This window comes from Lacerta agilis, chromosome 1 (assembly GCF_009819535.1).
Source record: "Lacerta agilis isolate rLacAgi1 chromosome 1, rLacAgi1.pri, whole genome shotgun sequence".
Lineage (NCBI taxonomy): Eukaryota > Metazoa > Chordata > Lepidosauria > Squamata > Lacertidae > Lacerta > Lacerta agilis.
The window spans coordinates 42,164,109-42,183,428 of NC_046312.1; the positions used below are offsets into that span (position 1 = coordinate 42,164,109).

The 19,320-nt window shown below is 44.8% G+C and overlaps 1 protein-coding gene across 1 annotated transcript in view; it reads left to right on the plus strand.

The window, feature by feature from the left end:
- Nucleotides 1-7,443: 7,443 nt before the first annotated feature.
- The window catches only part of LOC117044994 (cytosolic phospholipase A2 beta-like), a 40,386-nt gene continuing 28,509 nt past the window's right edge, over nucleotides 7,444-19,320 (plus strand). Inside the window, exons 1-2 of the mRNA XM_033145791.1 lie at nucleotides 7,444-7,616; nucleotides 17,120-17,192. Of these exons, the coding sequence (XP_033001682.1) occupies nucleotides 7,596-7,616; nucleotides 17,120-17,192 (94 nt within the window). The 5' untranslated portion in view covers nucleotides 7,444-7,595. The remainder of the gene's footprint in view (nucleotides 7,617-17,119; nucleotides 17,193-19,320) is intronic.

Consider the following 19,320-nt stretch of genomic DNA (forward strand, 5'->3'; position numbering starts at 1 on the left):
CCTCTCTTCCACGCCAACAGGTGATTTGTCAAGGCTCCCCTAACACACACTCAGGACAGAGGAAAAACTGCAAAACGTCTCGGCCTTGCTCCAGGGCGGAGAGAGACGCGCGCCCGCGAGAGCGCGGTCTGAGGCTGCGAGCGGAACCAGGAGCGAAGGAGGCAGCGGCAGGGAAACAGGCGCCGCTTCCTTGACCATTTTTAAAAAGAGGGCTTCCCCCCTCGCCCGCCACCCGCCGCCCCTGGCCCAGCCCGCAGCTGCCTACCTCGTCGTCGCCTCGATGCAGCAGCCAGCAGCCTTCCGAGAGGAACCGCGGCCAGCCCTCCCCCGCGGTCCCACGACCCAGCCGAAGAGTCCTGGCCTCCAGTGCCCGTGCGGGGACGCGTCTGAAGGCCCCCTTCCTGCCCCCATCCCGTCCCGCCTCCCAGCTGCCTCTGGATGCCGCGGGGTCCCACATAACCGCCGACCCCGGAGCTCCCCTGTCCGCCCCAAGGCCGCCTCCCACGCTAGGAAGACTCCCGGAGCTGGGCAGGGTTGGTCCCGCCAGGCAGGATTGGGGGGCGGCCTCTCCCATGGGCGCCTGCTTCGGAGGCGGAGGCGGGGTCTTCAAAGTTCCCCCTCCCGCTCGCCCAGCTCCATCTCTTCCCGAAGGAGCGTGCGCGCCTCAGGCGCGCTCCCCGCCAGAGCCCTCGGCTGAGCTGCACCACCTCTACTGCGTCCCCACCGCCTCCGAGCCCCGCTGTTCAAGGCCAGGTGATCCTGGGTACGCCCCTGAGCAGCGCCCTCAGCCTCCGGAGGGCGGGCCGCCGGCCAGCTGGAGGGCGGTCGCTGCCAGCTGGAGAAGTGGGCAGGCGTATCCGCCCCGGAGCACCGGAGCCGCGGCAGCCGTGTAAAAGAGCCGCATGCGGCTCCGGAGCCGCAGGTTGCTGACCCCCGGCCTAAGCCAAGGTCTCCCTACATCTGAATCTTAAATAAAGTTGTGGCCAATTTTAATCCCATAACACAGTGTTGTGTGTCTTTATTGCACGCGGGAGCCCACCTGGGGTTGGGGGGGTGTCTCTGTCCATGCAAAAACAGCAGCTCTCTCTCCCCATTCTCTCTGTTTTTAACCTGTTGCCTTCTCTGTTCCAAATGTCCCTCCTCCACCCTGTTTCACTCATGAGTTCCCCTCTCAAATACATACCATACTGAGTAAGAAGCCAACTGGGGGAAAGGGGGTGTAAATGGTAAGCCATTTGGAATATACAACAGAATTTTTTTTGGGGGGGGGGGTTAAGCACTTTCATTCCAAGTATCCTCTCCTTTTCTGGATTGGTGTGAGGACAGTTAAAGTTCAGTTACATAGGATTATGTATAATTTGCAGTTAGTACAGGAATAAATGCACAGCACTACACATACTGAGTTGTATCTGACTAATTAATACCCAGGGTAGACCTGTTGAAATCAGTGCATATAGCTGACTCGAGTCCATCGAGTTCAATGGGTCCACACTGAGTATGACTATATTTCTCTCGATGCAAATTGTTATAAGGATATAATGGCGCTTGTTATGTGGAAGTGCATTAATTAATGAACACATGATGACAATTCTCACCTACAGGATTGCATTATGAAATATACAGCTTAACTGCAGACATAAGAGCTTTACTAATTAGAATTCAGGTTGTTATAAAAGTTGGTTTTATTCTGAGAAGGAAACTTGTGACACAAAGTCTAAGAACCTGTATTACCACTGCACCCTCCCCTATCTTCATCTTGAGCAATACCCTCAGAGGCACATAGTTATACTGAGTCAGACCATTGCTTCATCTAGCTCAGTACTGTCCATACTGGATTGCAGCATCTCTCCAGGGTTTCAGACAGGGCTCTGCTTTCTCAGCTGTACTTGAAGATACCAGGGGTTGAACCAAGAACCTTTCGTGGGCAGAGCAGGTGTTCTACTCCTGAGCTATGGCCCTTCCTTCACTCAATCACAAATAGAGTTCATATATTATAAAGTAGACTCTGTGGAACCTCTTACCATTCACCTGTGTTTCTTGTTTTGGGTGGCTTTTAGTCAGCCAATTTGGGTATATTTGTATGGTGAATGAGGATTGGAAATGCAAAAAAGCAAGTGCTGTTTACAGCTTGTTTGGAATAATCCTTCTGGAATGTTCCCTGCAGTGTAGCCAAGCTTGCTTGGTTCAGCTTTTGCAAGTTCAGACCTTTTAACCCCACCCCAAATAAATTCAGACAAGACTCAAATTTTGGTTTGGTTTTTGGCAGAATTTAGGCCACAACTTTATTGATTACAGCAAGTGATTGGTTGCATAGGCTCTGGTTCGACTAGCTCCCTGCTCTGCAGGTAGTGGTGACCCAGGGTTCCAGCATAGGGCAGCCAAGGGTGAACACCTGGATGAGCGGAAAGCCGGGGACATGCTCTATCCACCACCCAAATGTCCCCCTGGACTCAGGCACAGGCACAACCCACTCTCAGGGGTTGACCAAACCATCAAGTCCCTGCATTCCTTTAACAGAATACCCATCACATAGGGATGATAAAAGTGTTCTCCCATCCCTATCACCTGAACCAGAGCCTATCCGCCACACAAGCACCCGCGCTCACCGCCAACCAATCACACCTGTAACCCATCCCTTAACCCCACTGACACGGTGGTCAGCCACAAATCATTCCCACTCACAGACAGATGAACCCCATCAAGCCTGTAAAGGGATGCAGCACGGAAGGTAATGCCCAGGTGATGGATGACCGTCCCGCCCAAGACCAGAACCTTTTGGCCACCACACTCTGGATGCACCTCCTGGCCCTCTTGGTGGCAGCTGGGCATCGGCTTCCTCGCCATACACGTTGCTGCAACAGCTGCGACCCAAAAATCTTGAGTCCAGGAAGAGCTGCCGTCAACTCTTCTAAGTCCCCCTGCATGTGGGTCTGCAGCTCAAGCCAGCAGCTTCTGGCAAATCGTTCTCGCCCAGCTGCACTACCATCGCCACAGGCGTGCCTTCTGCAGACACCTTCGCCTGCACTGTTGGGAGAAGCTCCTCCCAACGCACTCCTCGTCTGGATACCCAGGACACTCTCACGTGGTTGGGGAGCCTGAGCTTGCGTCCAAATCCAGACTACGCTGCCCTCTTGCTGGCCCAGTGGACAATGCTGTGCCCGAATATCCAGTATGGCAGGGTAGGCGGACCAAGGAATGAACAAAAAAGCATTAGAAACTGCACCTCAACGCAACTTCCGAACATAACCCCTGGTATGCTCCAGCTTTCCAGTGGGCCAAATCCTTTATCCTGTCGAGAGACAAGCCCCAGTGTGCAGCTGCAGTAGCTGCTCCAATATGGAAGGAATGAGGTGCACACTCTCTGGCCAACAGGCTGCATGCTGCCAGCGCCTTGCGCATTACTGCAGCAATTGATGCCTCCATAACAGGGACCCATCCTTGTGAACCAGTTGGGCGATGGAACTTCTTGGCATCCTAACTGGCCAATGGCCGGGCTCACCAGTGGCAGGCAGCCTCATCAAGGCACTCCTGTCCAACTGGTCCGTTTTAGCACTCCATATGTTTAGCACCAGCTCAGCATCATATAGCTGGGCATCCTGTAAAAGCAAACCCTTGAAACCTTGCCCTGTGCTGACTCCAGCACCACTTCGCCCACATGCAGTGCACCCAAAAAGGCAATTGAGAAGCAATCGAAAAGAGTCTCGCCTCATGATTAAACCAACAAATCAGCCTCAATTTGTTGCGCATAGTGCACAAAATATTAAAATTGTGATCGGCCTCCTACCTGGCAATGTAGGAGGCTGCAGCCTGGCCCAGTCCTAAAGAGCACCAAAAACACAGGGTTTAGTTGCCAGGTCTCACCGCAACATGTGCCCTCTTTAAGCGAGGACCCACTTTCTATAGCACTGGACCTGCAATTAAAGTCCCGCTCTATTTCTGCATTTTACTTCCTGATTCCCTGTCCTCCTTGTCACATGATTCCCTGTCTCACAGCCTGAGGTTCCTCCAGCCCCTCCAATAATATTAGAGGGGGCTGGCCTCAGTTGATAGGCATTGCCATTCAAATGGTGTGCCCAGGAAAGTTTGGCAAGGGAACAGAGTGTACATAGAAACATTGGTGGAGGTGCCTGCGGACCAGAAAAATGTCCACTTTGCTCCAAGAAGATGGAGCAAAAGGAAGCACTGAAGGCAGAGAAAGCTTGTCTTTTTCCACAAAGGAATTACGTATGTCTAATAATGACAGCAAATTGGCACAACTACACAGGAAAACTAGCTGATCTCTATGGAAATCCAGGTGCAAAGTCCAATTTAAGGACCAAAAATGCCAACAACTACAATACATGCTGCAGAACAGTGAATATTTGAAGAAGAAAAAGGTTCCCCATCATTTTTTTTTTTAAAGCCTAACGAGGAAAAATAATTGCGGGTGTTTCCATGCTAGCATTTCCAGTGGGATCATGCACATGGAAGGTTTCCTGCAGCATCCACATAAAATGGTTGTTGTCAGAATGGCAACCCACACCACTCCCCCTAATAACAAAAACAACAACAACAACAACAACCTGAATTTTCCCTTTCCAGGGAAAATCTAACAAATTAAGAAAATAAAAAACTCAAGTGTATATCAGGGATAAGAGACAGAAAGAGGGCCTGAGAAGAATGCAAGCAAAAGGAGCTTTTTTGCTCAGCTTTAGCTACTCAGCTATGCAAATCACGCAGCCCATGCAAATCAGGCTGTCATGTGACCCATGTGTGTATGTGCATATGGAACACATAGACCGAGGTTGGGAAAGAGCTCCACGCTTGCTCTCCCCTCCCCAATATGTGCTCACTAATACACACCATGAAAAGGCTTGAGGTAATTGGCAGCTAAGATAGCCTACATATAGAATTATTTTTTTAAAGGTGGAGATATGCCAAATGTGAAGACAAAAAAGCCTCCAAGAACAATACATGTGCATGTTATTAACAGAGTAGACCAGGGGAATCATGGTAAAATAATCCGATTTACTATGATACTGAGAATAACACAGAAACGTATTCTAAACTGTTATGTTTCTGTTGAGAGCAGAAATGCCAAAGGAAAATGGGAAACAACCCAGCCACATGACAGAGTTCACTGGGAGTTTTGCTGGAGCACATACATATTACTGTATGCCGTTATCTGTTACATTGCCAAGAACACTTCAGCATGTGAAAAACACCATACAGCTTGCTATAGACAATTTGAATATGAATACACATTTTGCAGTACTGCTTAGCAAATTATTTCTGGTAGCTTAATTGTTATGAAAGATTACGTATCTTTTGTATTTTGTCATATTTCAATTATTTTGATAATATTGGTGTATAATTTTATGTAAACAGTGTTGAGGCCTGCATGACATAAAGCAGTGTATATGAACAAAGAACATTCAATGCATCATTTATTCAATTGCCTCCCATGAGGCACCTTTATTTCTATATTTATACCACACCTCTCCTCCAAGGAGTTCAAGCTAGTGAACATTATTTATGCTCTTCCCATTTTATCCTCACAACTGTATAACCTTTGAGGAAGGTTAGACTGAGTGCCAGTGACTGGCCAAAGGACACCAGTGAGCTTCATGGCCGGGTGGAGCCATGAACTGATTTAAAATACAATCAAAACGTATACAGAACAATTATATATGAAAACCATTTAAAAAAAACCACACCCACACCCACACACATACATAATCTGAAGCAACAATAACAACACATATATAAAACCAATTAAAATCCAACAGAGATGTACCTTCTGGACTGAAAAAAAATCTCTACTTGGAACAGAGTAGTCCAACATGTGGCCCATGGGCCACATGCAACATGCAAACCCCATTTTTTTGGCAGTCCCAGGGAGGGCAGGAAACAGGAAGTTCTCCTGGGTCCCTCATGCCTCCTTCACACATGTCCCTCAGCTGCCCTAAATTTGGCACTGTCTCCCAACCACCAGTGCCATGGAGTAGAGGGCTAGGCAAGAGCTGCCCTCAAGCCCCTGGAGCAGTAGAGACCCGGCAGTGATGCTGCCACTGCTTTTGAGTTGGGGCCGCTCCTCATTGTCTCTGTTGTGCAAGGGTAAAGGGGTTTGCTGGAAGCTGGAGAACGGGGAGCAGTGGGGTAGGGAGCAGCAACAGAGGTTTGAGGTGATCAGGGTACGTAGATCTTGGCTGTGCAGAAAAACTTGCCTGGTGAGGGGAGAGACTCCATCAGGCAAGGCCTCTTTCCACCTGCCTTGCCTCACCCTCTGGCCCTAGGAGTCCTCATAAGGGAGCCATTCCTGGAGAAAGAACTGTGAGGGGAGGGACTCCATCAGGTAAGGCCTCTTTCCACCTGCCTTGCCTCACCCTCCGGCCCTAGGAGTCCTCATAAGGGAGCCATTCCTGGAGAAAGAACTGTGAGGGGAGAGGCCTCCTTCCACCTGCCTTGCCCCACCTTCTAGTCTCTGCTTCTCAATGTGTATTGCATTATTTTATGTAGCCTGCTGTGGCTTGCCGTTGTTTTATTGATTATAGTTTAGATATTATTTATTGTAACAGTTCAGTAAATTTATGTTTAACTTTTATATGTTGATATTATTATTTTATACTATTCTAATGATTGTTGAATGTTACTTTTTGGATGCAGGTTGCCTATTTTAAAGTTATGCTTTATTATCACATTTTTGTATTGCATTAGATTGTTATAAGATGTACATTTTTTGTTTCTTCAGCTTGTAAACCGCCTTGAAATAGAAAGATAGAAAGACGGTATACAAATTAAAAATGGTGGTGGTGGGGGGAGAGCAAACTTGGGCTTCTGTTTTTAGATTTTTTGGGGGGGGATTTTTAAGATCCCCACCTCTAATGTCTCTCACATCGAAAGCACGCATAAACACATATACCGGTAGGTAAGGAAAAGGGACCTCACGGTGGACAGGGAAAGGTATAGTCCAAACTGCAACAGTGTGGGGGTGGGGGTGGGATGTGGTGACCATGGATTTGGGGTCGCTTTGTCTGCATTCGGATCTTCCTGGTTGGGATTTCAGGGGTTGGATTCTCTCACACACCGCAATCTCGGGTTCTCCTACATTTCCATGCATCGCATCTCTCTCTCTCTATCTATCTACCACCCTGAGTTTGTGTATTCCATTTGCTTAATGAATAAATATACTGAATCTATTATTTGTTTAATTATATATATTTAAACATATTGTGTATATTAAATAATATTAACTACATTGCTTTCAGGAACAATATGGAAATTTAATTCAGCGTGTGGCTTGTGGGTTCTGTCTTGAAGGACTCTTGCAGCCCACTTGGTCTGAGGGGTTGGACCGCCCTGGGCTGGTTGGAAGAGGAAGGACTTGTGTTTCAGGAAATGTAAATTACTTCATCTGGCTTTATGGCACTGAAGTGTGTGTGTTTCATTTATTCCGCAAGCTGGCAGCATACACTGTTCCTTCCTGCCCAAGGGCCATAGTAGGCGGAGTTCAGAGGCTACATATATGAAGCAGCAGCAACACCTATGAATGCAGTTTGCCTGTTAACCTGTTGTTCAAGCGTTGCTTATGACTGTGACGCTACGACTTCCCAAGAATGGGGACCACAGCTGAGAAGGTAAGGATAATAACTTCTTGCAATTTGTTTTATCTTTATCTTTTGTTTTATTGGGGGGAGGGGGGAGAGCATCCAACCCCTCCCTGGATCTGAATAGTCTGAAAATGCCAACGTTCAAACAACATTTGGAATGGTTTTGCTTCAGGGAGAGTTTTCATGAAGCAACTGGTTCCTGCTCTGTGAGATGAAGGTGTGCTGCTGCACAATTTGATTCTGAATGGTACAAGCATGGGATTTGCGCTTGAAATGAAAGGAACAGTTTAAAACTAATACACATTTATTAGATTTATTAATAATGGCAGCAGGGGATTTTTTTTAAACAACATGTTTTTAAAAAGTATATGAAAAGGAAGACAATTTGACAGTTCAGGAGCTACAGAAAAAATAACAAAGTCTTGTGGCACCTTAAAGACAACCAAATTTTATGTCATAAGCTTTTGTCACTGGCTGTACTTTTGCATTTGAAGGCCATTTAACTTTGACATGTCTGTCTGTCTGTCTCCATCCATTTAGAGAAGATATACAATTGGGGATCACATGTTAGGGATGTGCAAAACCTACCTGCGGAATTCTGCTGGCAGTTTAGTTTCTCAATTCTAGCGGAAATTATGGTTGCCAGTTTGACACATTTTGGATGCAAGCCAATTCATTGATTATCAAGACGAAAGGCCCATCTAGTCCAGCACCTTATAATCACATTGGCTAGTCATACCCTATTTTATTTATTGATTTTGTATACTGCCTTAGACCCGCAGGTCTCAGATCGGTTACAACAGAAAATCACAATATAAAAACACAAAATACATAATAAAAACAAAAAGAACCCAATTAACCCCTCATCCCATCCATCCATCCATCATACTATCATTTTATTTGTATGCTGCCTTTCTGTAGTTAAAACCATGCTGAAGGTTGCTAATAACATGAAAAAGTTACAAACATAGCAAAAGTAGTAAAACAGAAACCCAGGATATTAATTCAAAAGTAATACAGTTCCATCTTTATTAGCCAAAAAACACATTATAATGTTATTAATTTGTGTTTTCTACTAGCAGTAATTGTGCCAGGATGCTAATAAAATGGAAAATGATGTAACTACCAGCAGCAATGTGGGGTATAGAACTCACACATTTCGAGAGCTAGACATGTTGGAAGCAGCCTGGGTGTTGATTGCTTTTTTGCAGATCAGAGATTAGGTAGAGGAGACAGCACCTGGGGTCAGGGAGGACACTGACAACGAAGAATGTGGACGCGATAGGAAGTATTTTTGAATCTTCTTTGAATCCAGATTGATGCATACCTGCCCCATTCTCTGAATCCTCATGTATGCATGTGTACTGCAAGCTGCCACCATATAGAAATACTTCCAAGAACATATGTGCTGAATAGAGAATGCCGGCAGTACTGAGCACCCTTCTGGTTGGCGTGGGTATCTTTTGGACTCCACTAACTCCCCTCCCATCCAGTTACTGGAATGTCAGGTCTGATCATGGTCAATGTTCAATGAGGGGATAAGACGCACTATAACAGGGATCGCCATGCACACAAGCCTGCATGTTGGATGTGTGCTTATTTCTACTGGGAACGCTGTCTGCATGTCGCAAGGTGTTTGTGTTGGAAGGCAGCTTCCTTACATAAGTCACCCTTACTGGATCAGGCAAATGTGGATTAAAGGTGCTTATCAGAGTCTCCTTGGCATCCTCAATTGGGAGTCTCTTACGGAACTAAAGAATAGGACATGCCATTGCAGCAATAACAACAGAAATAGCAACAACTCTTTAAAGCCCTAAAAGGCCTGGCCCAGTATACCAGTTTCCACCCCCATCGTTCAGCTGAGGTCCAGCTCCGAAGGCCTTCTGGCGGTTCCCTCACTGCGAGAAGTGAGGTTGCAGGGAACCAGGCAGAGAGCCTTCTTGGTAGTGGCGCCCTCTCTGTGGAACGCCCTCCCATCAGATATCAAGGAAATAAACAACTATGATACTTTTAGAAGACATCTGAAAGCAGCCCTGTATAGGAAAGTTTTTAATGTTTGAATGTTTTATCGTGTTTTTAATATTCTGTTGGGAGCTGCCCAGAGTGGCTGGGGAAACCCAGCCATATGGGTGGGGTATAAATAAATTATTATTATTATTATTATTAGCAGTGTCAGCATTTGAGTCCCTGTTCTCATCTTTTGAGACACAGCAGCTTGGTTTATAGCATCAGTAGCTACACCACACTAATGAGTAGTTGCCTAGAAAAGACTTAGTGCTCTATTTGGGTGTGTACAGATGTTCCTTTAAACACCTCCCCCCTCTCCTTCACACTGAATCCCACAAATAGACTCACCAGCAATCCAAATACCCTACCCCACCCACCCCCAATGCTTCAGGCAAACTGTTTCATGTTAATGCACTGCATGGATACTTTATAATGTTCATTTCTTGCTTGTTCATTTCTTGCAACCACGTTGCAAAACTGATTTGGGTGGGCAGAAGTGGGAAAAGCAGGCTTGGGATGCTGCAGTCACATGTGGACCAGCAATGCTGCTGTAAAGCAATCAGAAGTGATGTCCACAGAGCCTGGCCCTGCAGGAGGTGAGGTCCCATAAGCGTATTTCCTGCTCAAATGAGCACACATTTGGATGCCCTTAATATCTGTGAATATCCCAGACAGAGTTGTTGTCCAAAGAGACCTGGATTGCATTCATGCCAAGCCCTTCCCCCGCATTAGTCATTTGCTGTAGGAACAGTGCCTTAATATATATTTTAAATATACGATTCAAGCCATTAGAGACATGGACGGAGTTAATTGCATGCTTGCTTGCTCCAAAGGGTTTATTAACAACGCTTTCCTCCACTGCTCCTTGACCCAACACACACCACGTTCAGCATTATGCATTGTCACAAAAAAACGAGTGCCCAGTAGTCAGGGACACTTAAGTTTGTGTTTGCCAGTAACTGAAAGAAGTGTGGTTTTGTTGTTGAGAAACTCAGTTACTAAAGCAGGCTTCCCTCTTTGCAAAGGAAGTGGGCACTTCACCCTCTGTTTCCTGAAGCATCTCTGTAAGAGGATCAACCCTGTACATTTATGAGTAGAGGGTGCAGGATGCTGTGGCTCAACAGCCATTCAGAGTATGTACTAGGGAGGGAATAGTGACCGGAGAAGCTATGTAGCAGCAGACTGGATAGCAGTGGGAGACAGGAAGAACTGGGAAGCAAAGGCATCTACAGGCCACACTCTCCCCTCTTTTTGCCACTGGGCATGGAAAGGACATAAAAAAAAGAAAACACGTTTAGGAAAGAAACGTATTTTTATGTTTTGATTTTGTTGTTGTTGCAAACACATAGCTTAAGAGTTATATAATTGGGGTGATTAGAGCTTACTGTAAATGCATTTGCATAGTACTGTATTACCAAAGCTTAATTGTATACCAAGAAACACTCAGATGGATGATGCCTCTAGATGTCTTTGCTGCCACAGTTTTCTGGCTTTTAAGAAAACACGACTAATTTAAAACACGGTGTCCCACTTTGTGCCTGAGCAAACTTGGCAGTATGGTATTCCTGCTGCCAAGACCAGCCTGCCCTTGGGGAGAGCTCAGGCAGTTGTGTTTGGGTGGCATGAAAGAGCAGCAAATAGTTACTTATATAATTAATTATTGTTGCATTTTTACTGACGAGAGATGCACTTGTAGGATTTTCTGCCTCGAGTCCCAAAAGAACTTGGGGCTATGCACCTTGGCTTGTGTGTGTAGGGGGAGGGGCAGACAGGGAGCCAGTTGACCCTTTGCTTCAGGCTGCAAAATGTTTTGCCAGCCATGGCTCCTGTTCAGGGTGTCAGCTAGCCAACCAGCCTCTTCCAGGGATATTTCTTTCCAACCACCCCCTGCTTCATTTCGTTTTCTCCCCTAAAGTCAGCCAGCATTTCCTGCCCACTTAACATGCTCAGTCTTCCTTGTCTATTTTTGAGCACCCCATTTTATTTTATTTTTCTCCCTCAAGGCTGCCAGTTCCTCTCTCTTGTGCATGGATACAGCTTGCTCAGTGGTGCTGGAGCTGCAGCAATATAAGCTCCTGCTAACCGTGTGTGTGTGTGTGTGTGTGTATCTGTGTTGAGGGTGGCAGTGACAGGGAGGTTGGGATTGTGTGGGTACACTAACAGGACCACTGTGCAGTGTCTACACACCTCCAACCTCACTGCTGCTTTGATCTTTCTTCATGTAATGTTGTTATGGACCGTGTTGAGGGCTTGTCGAATATTCATTTCATGATGATGATGAAAATTGTTGTTAGCAGGAAGCCCAAGCTTGTTCAGAAAGCTCTTGGCTTGGTTGATATTGCTTATTCCTGTCACTTGCTAAATAATAGCTATGGTGTAGTGGTCAGAGTGTCAGATTAGGACCTGGGAGACCAGGGTTCAATCCCCACTTGGCCATGAAGCTCCCTGGGTGAGCTTGGGCCAGTAGTTGGCTCTCAGACTCACCCATCTCACAGGGGTGTTGTGTGGATTAAAAGAGGACAGAGGGGTTAAAGAACCATGTGCACCACCCTGAGCTTTTTGGAGAAAAAGGTGGGATATAAATGCAGTTAACAATAAAATGGCTGTTCCCTAAAATAGTCTATAACAAGATTCTACTCATCAATTTATTATGTATGCAAACTAGTCCCCAGTTATCAGAAGCAGAATAAAATGTGTTTATTAGACAATGGCAATCCTCTCTTGCATCACCAGCGTAGCTGCTCTTTTAGTATAAATATATATCTGGAACCTGACTTTTTCAGTTTTAAAATCTTGATCATTCAAAAGGAATTTGCTAATTTATGAATATTAGAGAAAGTACCTGCAGCCAGAAGAAAGGATTAGTAATTTGGGGTTTTTTTTAAACTGCCAAATTGTCTCATTTCCTGTTTTGGAGATCTGTGCCAGAGACTAAAAAAATACATTGGTAAATTGCAACAACTTGGAGCTTCAAAAAATAGCCTTCCATAGTGGAAAAATTTCTCTAGCATATTGGGGTTGGGGGAGGAAGGGTGTCCATGTTTAAAAATGAACTTGGACCCATTCAATAACAGTACAGTACTTATTGCCCCTGCTGGTGCAATTCCTCCAGAACCCTAAAACCAAGCACAATAATCCAATTGTGCCGACTGTCATTCAAGTCTAGAAAAACAGTCAAAATGAATAAAGTGCACTGAATATTTTTAAGGTATACTGATGCAAATAGTAGACATTTTAAAAATGAGGTTAGTTTTAAACATTAAAATCAATGGGCATTAACAGCCTTTAACTTTGCCAAAATAGGCTCAATATTTTTAATTGGATTCTGCACATCCTACTGGTTCTTGGTGCTGTTTACAGTATTAAAATGCAACTTTACCTTTTTAGTGTGTAAGGAAGGGCAGTTGCCCAGTGGTGGGATGCATGATTTGTATGTAAAAGGTCCCAGGTTCAGTTACTGGCATTGCCAATTAAACGGTTAGGTAGCAGGTGATGTGAAAGTCTCTGCAGGAGGCTCTGAAGAATTGCTGCTAGGCAGAGTGGACAAAGCTGGGGTCAAAAGACCAATGATCAGACATAGGAAATAAGTGGTACCAGTAGCTGTAATATTATCAATAGTAATAAGAGTTAAGTCCAATAATCAGAATTTTGGATGAACAAGGCGGTGAAGTAGACTAGAGATCAGTTAATAACCAGCTCATAAGAACTCGCCAGTATGCTTTTAATTATTGGAGGCAAGAAATAAGTCACCAGTCTGGGAAAAAGAAATCTTGAGGTTACCTAAGATTGCTCAACAGACAGCATGTATAAGGAAGTGAGGGTGGCAGCAGAGTATATGTAAATGAAAATATGCAGGAAATAGAAGCATGTAGAAGACTATGCAAAGTAATAACAAAATTGTCTGGAGCAGATCATTAGAGTTATAAATGGTGATTAAATGAGGGCAAGTAACTAGTATGGTGTGATCAACTGAAATTCTTCAGACTAAGAGCCAGACCCTGCTGTAAAGCCTTATATAAGCACTATTTATATATCTGTCTAACTAAGACGCTACAAATAAGTCTCTTTTCCATCAGATTGAGCCTTTTGGTGCTTTGTGTTTCCTAGAATTCTGCCTTTGTCTGAATTTTGGAATTGACATCAAAATCCTGACTTTGAAATGCCAAAGGGCTCTTAAAATGTAACTCAACTTTTGGATAAGTTTCAAAACAATAAGATGAAGACTTAAATGTTGCCATTTTGACTCCAACGTTCATAATTCGAATAGCTGGGAACCATTTTAAATAAAAGAATGGAATGCTGAATTTTTTGAAATGAATCGGAACTATGTTTTGTGGCAGCAGATTCTGTAGCCTAAATGTGTGCTGTTGGAAGAAGTGTTTCTCTTTGACTCTCACTGGATTGTCCTGTGGTTCTGAAACAGGATACTGTCATAGAAAGGCTAGAGAAATTTCTGTATGAAGAAAAATTGGGGTTTAGATGCTTGCAGGGAATCAACTCAAGATCTAAAAGCTAGGCATTCAGGCCCTGCCAACCCAACACCAACATAATACCCATAGATTGAGGGATCTACTTAGTGTTTCTTTCTACCAACTAGAGACTCGGATTCATAAGACACACAATTAGAATCAGAGTGTAGGGTGCCTCTGAGCAGATTCTGAGCCTATCAATGTGATTCAAATTCACATTCCTTCCATCCCCCCAAAATCCACTCCGGATTAGCTTTCTTCATTGCAGCAGCAAAAATCAGGTGGAAAATGTTGTTTTATTGTTGCTGCTGTAAAAGAATTGGGAGTCTAAAACCATTGTTGAACTACTATAAACCACGAAGAGATCTCTGAGTAGATCTTGGCCTACCTTCTTCCTATCCCTGATTTAGAAACTAGGACTGGCTAAATTCCACTTCGGCTAAATTCTGGATCCTGAACTGAATTAGACTGATTCAGGGCTTGTCTTACACTTCTGTTTGTCCTGTGCCTAGAAAGCATGTGTCCAAGCAGTTGTCCCTTTGCTCCACTCCTTTCCCAGGGAAGACCTTCTATTTAGTGTTAAATCAGAGCAAAAGTCAACCCAGAGAATCTGAATTGCCATTTGCTCTGATTGAGCGCTAGTGAGTGGTTTTCCCTGGATGAAAGCAGCTGGACAAGAGGAAGTGTGGAGGAGCCTTCAGTTCAACCCATGATTTTGCTGTAAATGGCCACTGATATGGCTTAGGTCATCTCAGTTCTGGATTGTCTTAAATTGGATCAGGGCCACTCCAAAGTGCCAAATTGGTTCCTGAATTGTATCAGAGAGGGGCACCCCCCACTAGAAACCCTGCCCCAAGCCAGCAAACCTAGTTGCCTATTTTTTCTAGAAAAATAGGTGCTGAAACTCACCATGAACACCTCCCTTGTTCCCTTAGAATGGCAATGGTGCCCACCTGAGCGGTGTTGGAACTAAGTATTGGCGAGTTCCTGCTGGAAAAACAGCTCTGCCTAGATCCAATATCTGAGTTTCACCATTGTGAATGCCAATGAAATCTAGGGATTTCTTGCATAACTCCAACTCTCTTTCAACTTTATCCTGAAGAAGATATTGCAGCACTTTTTGCCCATGGACATGATTGAACTTAAAGAGGGAACACAAACAGATTGTTTTTAGAGTGTGCTTTTCTCTTGCCCACCCACCACCTCTTAAAGTGATGTGTTTGTAATTAAACAATTGCAAATACATGTAAATAAAACCAGGCAGCAGAGCCACAATTCATAATTTCTTTTTAATAAAACCTCATCCAGAAACACTGGTCAGACTGTCTGTCATCTTTGTATTGCATAAAGTGTTTATTTGGAAGATGTGTGTGGGCAGGTTGAGGTCAGAAGGTATGAAGGCCACAGACAGTCTGGAACCAGGCTGTCTGGATAAGCACATAAGAATAGTCCTGCTGGATCTGGCCAATAGCCCATTTAGTCCAGCATCCTGTAGGCTTTAGGTCCATAAATTACCATATAGCATATATTCAACACAAAAAACAGTGACAATTTGTTGTTGACAAAAGACAGCTGGACATATAAAGGGCCCCATTACCTTCAGTAGCTTAGAGCCTCAACAAACCTAAATCAGGCCCTGGAAGGGACTCTTGCCCAGATCGAGAAATGGTTCCTCACCCAAGGTCACACCATACACTTCATGGCTGAGTGCAACATGAGTCTCCCAGGTCCTAGTCTGACATGTTAATCCCCACACCACATGGGCTCTCAACTCTGGCAGTCTTTATACTTCTCTGTTGGTACCACATTGGCCCACTAGCCTCTCTTACCATCCTAGATCAGGATGATTATGAGGCCAGCTGTAATGGCCTCTAGTCCCTTCCTCTGATTAGCAGCTTTGGTGGAAGAGGGCTCCCAGCCAGTGCTTGCTGCAGCTTCTTTTGGTGGTGGGGAAGCTTGGCCAAGACACTTTAATACTCCTTTCTGTCTGTGAGTCTATCTCCTCACTCTCATTGTTGCCAGCTGCTGTTCCTCATCACTGTTACCACCTGCTTGACCTTTTCAGATGAGGAAGCAGACAGTAGCTGCTACGTTTCCTCCTCGCCACCAATACTGTTATTTGTTTGTCAGAGTGAGAGGCATGGTTGCCATGGTGAAGAGTAGGTCCCAGTCCAGGTGGTCCCCTTGTCAGGGGGCCCCCTGCTGGGGTGTTCCCCCTTTTAGTGGGTGCCTTACTATGTCAGCCACTGACAATGACCCTGAGCCTGCTCCCATCTCAAGCCTTGAAGCCATTGACAGGCAAACTCGCTCTCTGTTCATGCAGAGACAACATGGAGGCATTCATAAGGGACATAATAAGATAAACTGTTTCACTTTGACTTGTCTGCTGAGAAATCCCTGGGTGTTACATACAAAGGATTTTGGCTAATATTCTAGAGAGCACATTTTTTTTCAAGCAAGGTATGGGTCCTAGGCTCACTATTGTCGTGTTTCTGCATGAATCAAGAAGGGCTATTTGTTTTTTTTGGGAGGGAACTCCAGGCAGAGCCACCTGGGACACTCTAACAGCCCAGAATGCTCTTGGTCAGGTAGCACCACAGGACCCATCCAATACCCCAAATGTTTCTAATATACCTCCTTCTCTCTGTCCGAGTCACATATCACTGAGACTGATCAGTAGAGTGGACCTCTGTGCTTCCAGACTACTGATCTGGCCTTCTAATCTATGGCCTGCATTCTCTTGGGCCCAGACACTTAACAACATCCAGCACTTCCTTGTGGCTCTGCATTGCAGTGGTTGGCAAGATCACATATGCCTTTACGGGAAGTTTGTTCACCATTACTCATCATCTGCTCACTAAGCAGAAGTTTCTAAGGTTTCCAAGGGAGGTGCCCAGCAGTGTTAGGGAAATGGGAATGGGATGAGAAAGGGAGAAGCAGAGGCTTGGTGGGGCCTGATGGGCAACGTTTGTGGCTTTGGGTGATCTTTGTCATGTGGAAATAAATCCAGAATTCTTACTAATTTTTTGTTCACTGGCTTTTCTTCCATTGCAGAATCAACTGTTTCCAGTTTCTATGGTGTCTGTCAGAATTATAAAAGCCAATATCATCACCTCAGGAATTTCATGTAAGTTTTGTGCATCCTTCATTGCACCACTGGGCTCAACAGTGCAGCAAGATTACTGGAAAATAATATAAAATAGCAATGTAGGAATAAGGAATCTTGGACTGGATTAAATAACAAAAGATCAGAAAGAGTTTTGATGGTGACTAAGAAAATTGGTATCCAGCTCTTAAACATTACTGAACATGTCCCCAGTGATTTAGGTGGAACAGAATTCACATACAGAACACCAATATACATCCAATATTGTAAGAGCCTCTTTCCCATGGTATGATCCTGCACCCCTACAAACTTTAATAGGCACTGCCAGTGGGACACTCTCCCCAAGAAATAGGCTGTCACCCCCTAAATGCTGGATTCCTGTAACCACTGGAGGTAAGGGGATTTTCACACATTCAGCTCACTTTTCTTAATTATCATGATTCAGTTTATCCCCTTAAGTAATTCTAGGCATGCTTACTTGAAAATTAACCATCAAAATAAATAGGACTTACTTTTTCAAGAGTATATTCAGGGTGGTATCATGAAATGGTATCATGAATGAGAATTATATACTGGTAGTTCTGTTTCAGAAATGTAACATTTCCAGTTCCCTGAAATGCACTCTGCTGTTCTGTGCCTCTCTCTCAATATATTTTCTGCTGCTGATGGCACAGTGGTCTCTCTCCCCCCCCCCCCCCAATTGTTGCACTTGCTCAGAACTGATGATGGTTCAGTCAAAAGGACCCAGGTTATTGGTCTTGTTCACCAGTTTGCACGGTGCAGCCAGTGCATTTTGTACAATGCTCCAGGTGTGAGAAAGAGGCTTCCTAACACTAGACATTGCTTTCAGCTGCAACAATTTGAACAGCAATATGTAAGGCAATATGTAAGTGGCCAGAGGATTGGAGAAGATCAGTCTACATCCCAATCCCAAAGAAGGGCAGTGCCAAAGAATGCTCCAACTACCGCACAATTGCACTCATTTCACACGCTAGCAAGGTTATGCTTAAAATTCTACAAGGCAAGCTTAAGCAGTATGTGGACCGAGAACTCCCAGAAGTGCAAGCTGGATTTCGAAGGGGCAGAGGAACCAGAGACCAAATTGCAAACATGCGCTGGATTATGGAGAAAGCTAGAGAGTTCCAGAAAAACATCTACTTCTGCTTCATCGACTACACAAAAGCATTTGACTGTGTCGACCACAGCAAACTATGGCAAGTTCTTAAAGAAATGGGAGTGCCGGATCACCTCATTTGTCTCCTGAGAAATCTCTATGTGGGACAAGAAGCTACAGTTAGAACTGGATATGGAACAACTGATTGGTTCAAAATTGGGAAAGGAGTACGACAAGGCTGTATATTGTCTCCCTGCTTATTTAACTTATATGCAGAATTCATCATGCGAAAGGCTGGACTGGATGAATCCCAAACCGGAATTAAGATTGCCGGAAAAAATATCAACAACCTCAGATATGCTGATGATACTACCTTGATGGCAGAAAGTGAGGAGGAATTAAAGAACCTTTTAATGAGGGTGAAAGAGGAGAGCGCAAAATATGGTCTGAAGCTCAACATCAAAAAAACTAAGATCATGGCCACTGGTCCCATCACCTCCTGGCAAATAGAAGGGGAAGAAATGGAGGCAGTGAGAGATTTCACTTTCTTGGGTTCCATGATCACTGCAGATGGTGACAGCAGTCACGAAATTAGAAGACGCCTGCTTCTTGGGAGAAAAGCAATGACAAACCTAGACAGCATCTTAAAAAGCAAAGACATCACCTTGCCGACAAAGGTCCGTATAGTTAAAGCTATGGTTTTCCCAGTAGTAATGTACGGAAGTGAGAGCTGGACCATAAAGAAGGCTGATCGCCGAAGAATTGATGCTTTTGAATTATGGTGCTGGAGGAGACTCTTGAGAGTCCCATGGACTGCAAGAAGATCAAACCTATCCATTCTCAAAGAAATCAGCCCTGAGCGCTCACTAGAAGGACCGATCCTGAAGTTGAGGCTCCAGTACTTTGGCCACCTCATGAGAAGAGAAGACTCCCTAGAAAAGACCCTGATGTTGGGAAAGATGGATGGCACAAGGAGAAGGGGACGACAGAGGATGAGATGGTTGGACAGTGCTCTCGAAGCTACTAGCATGAGTT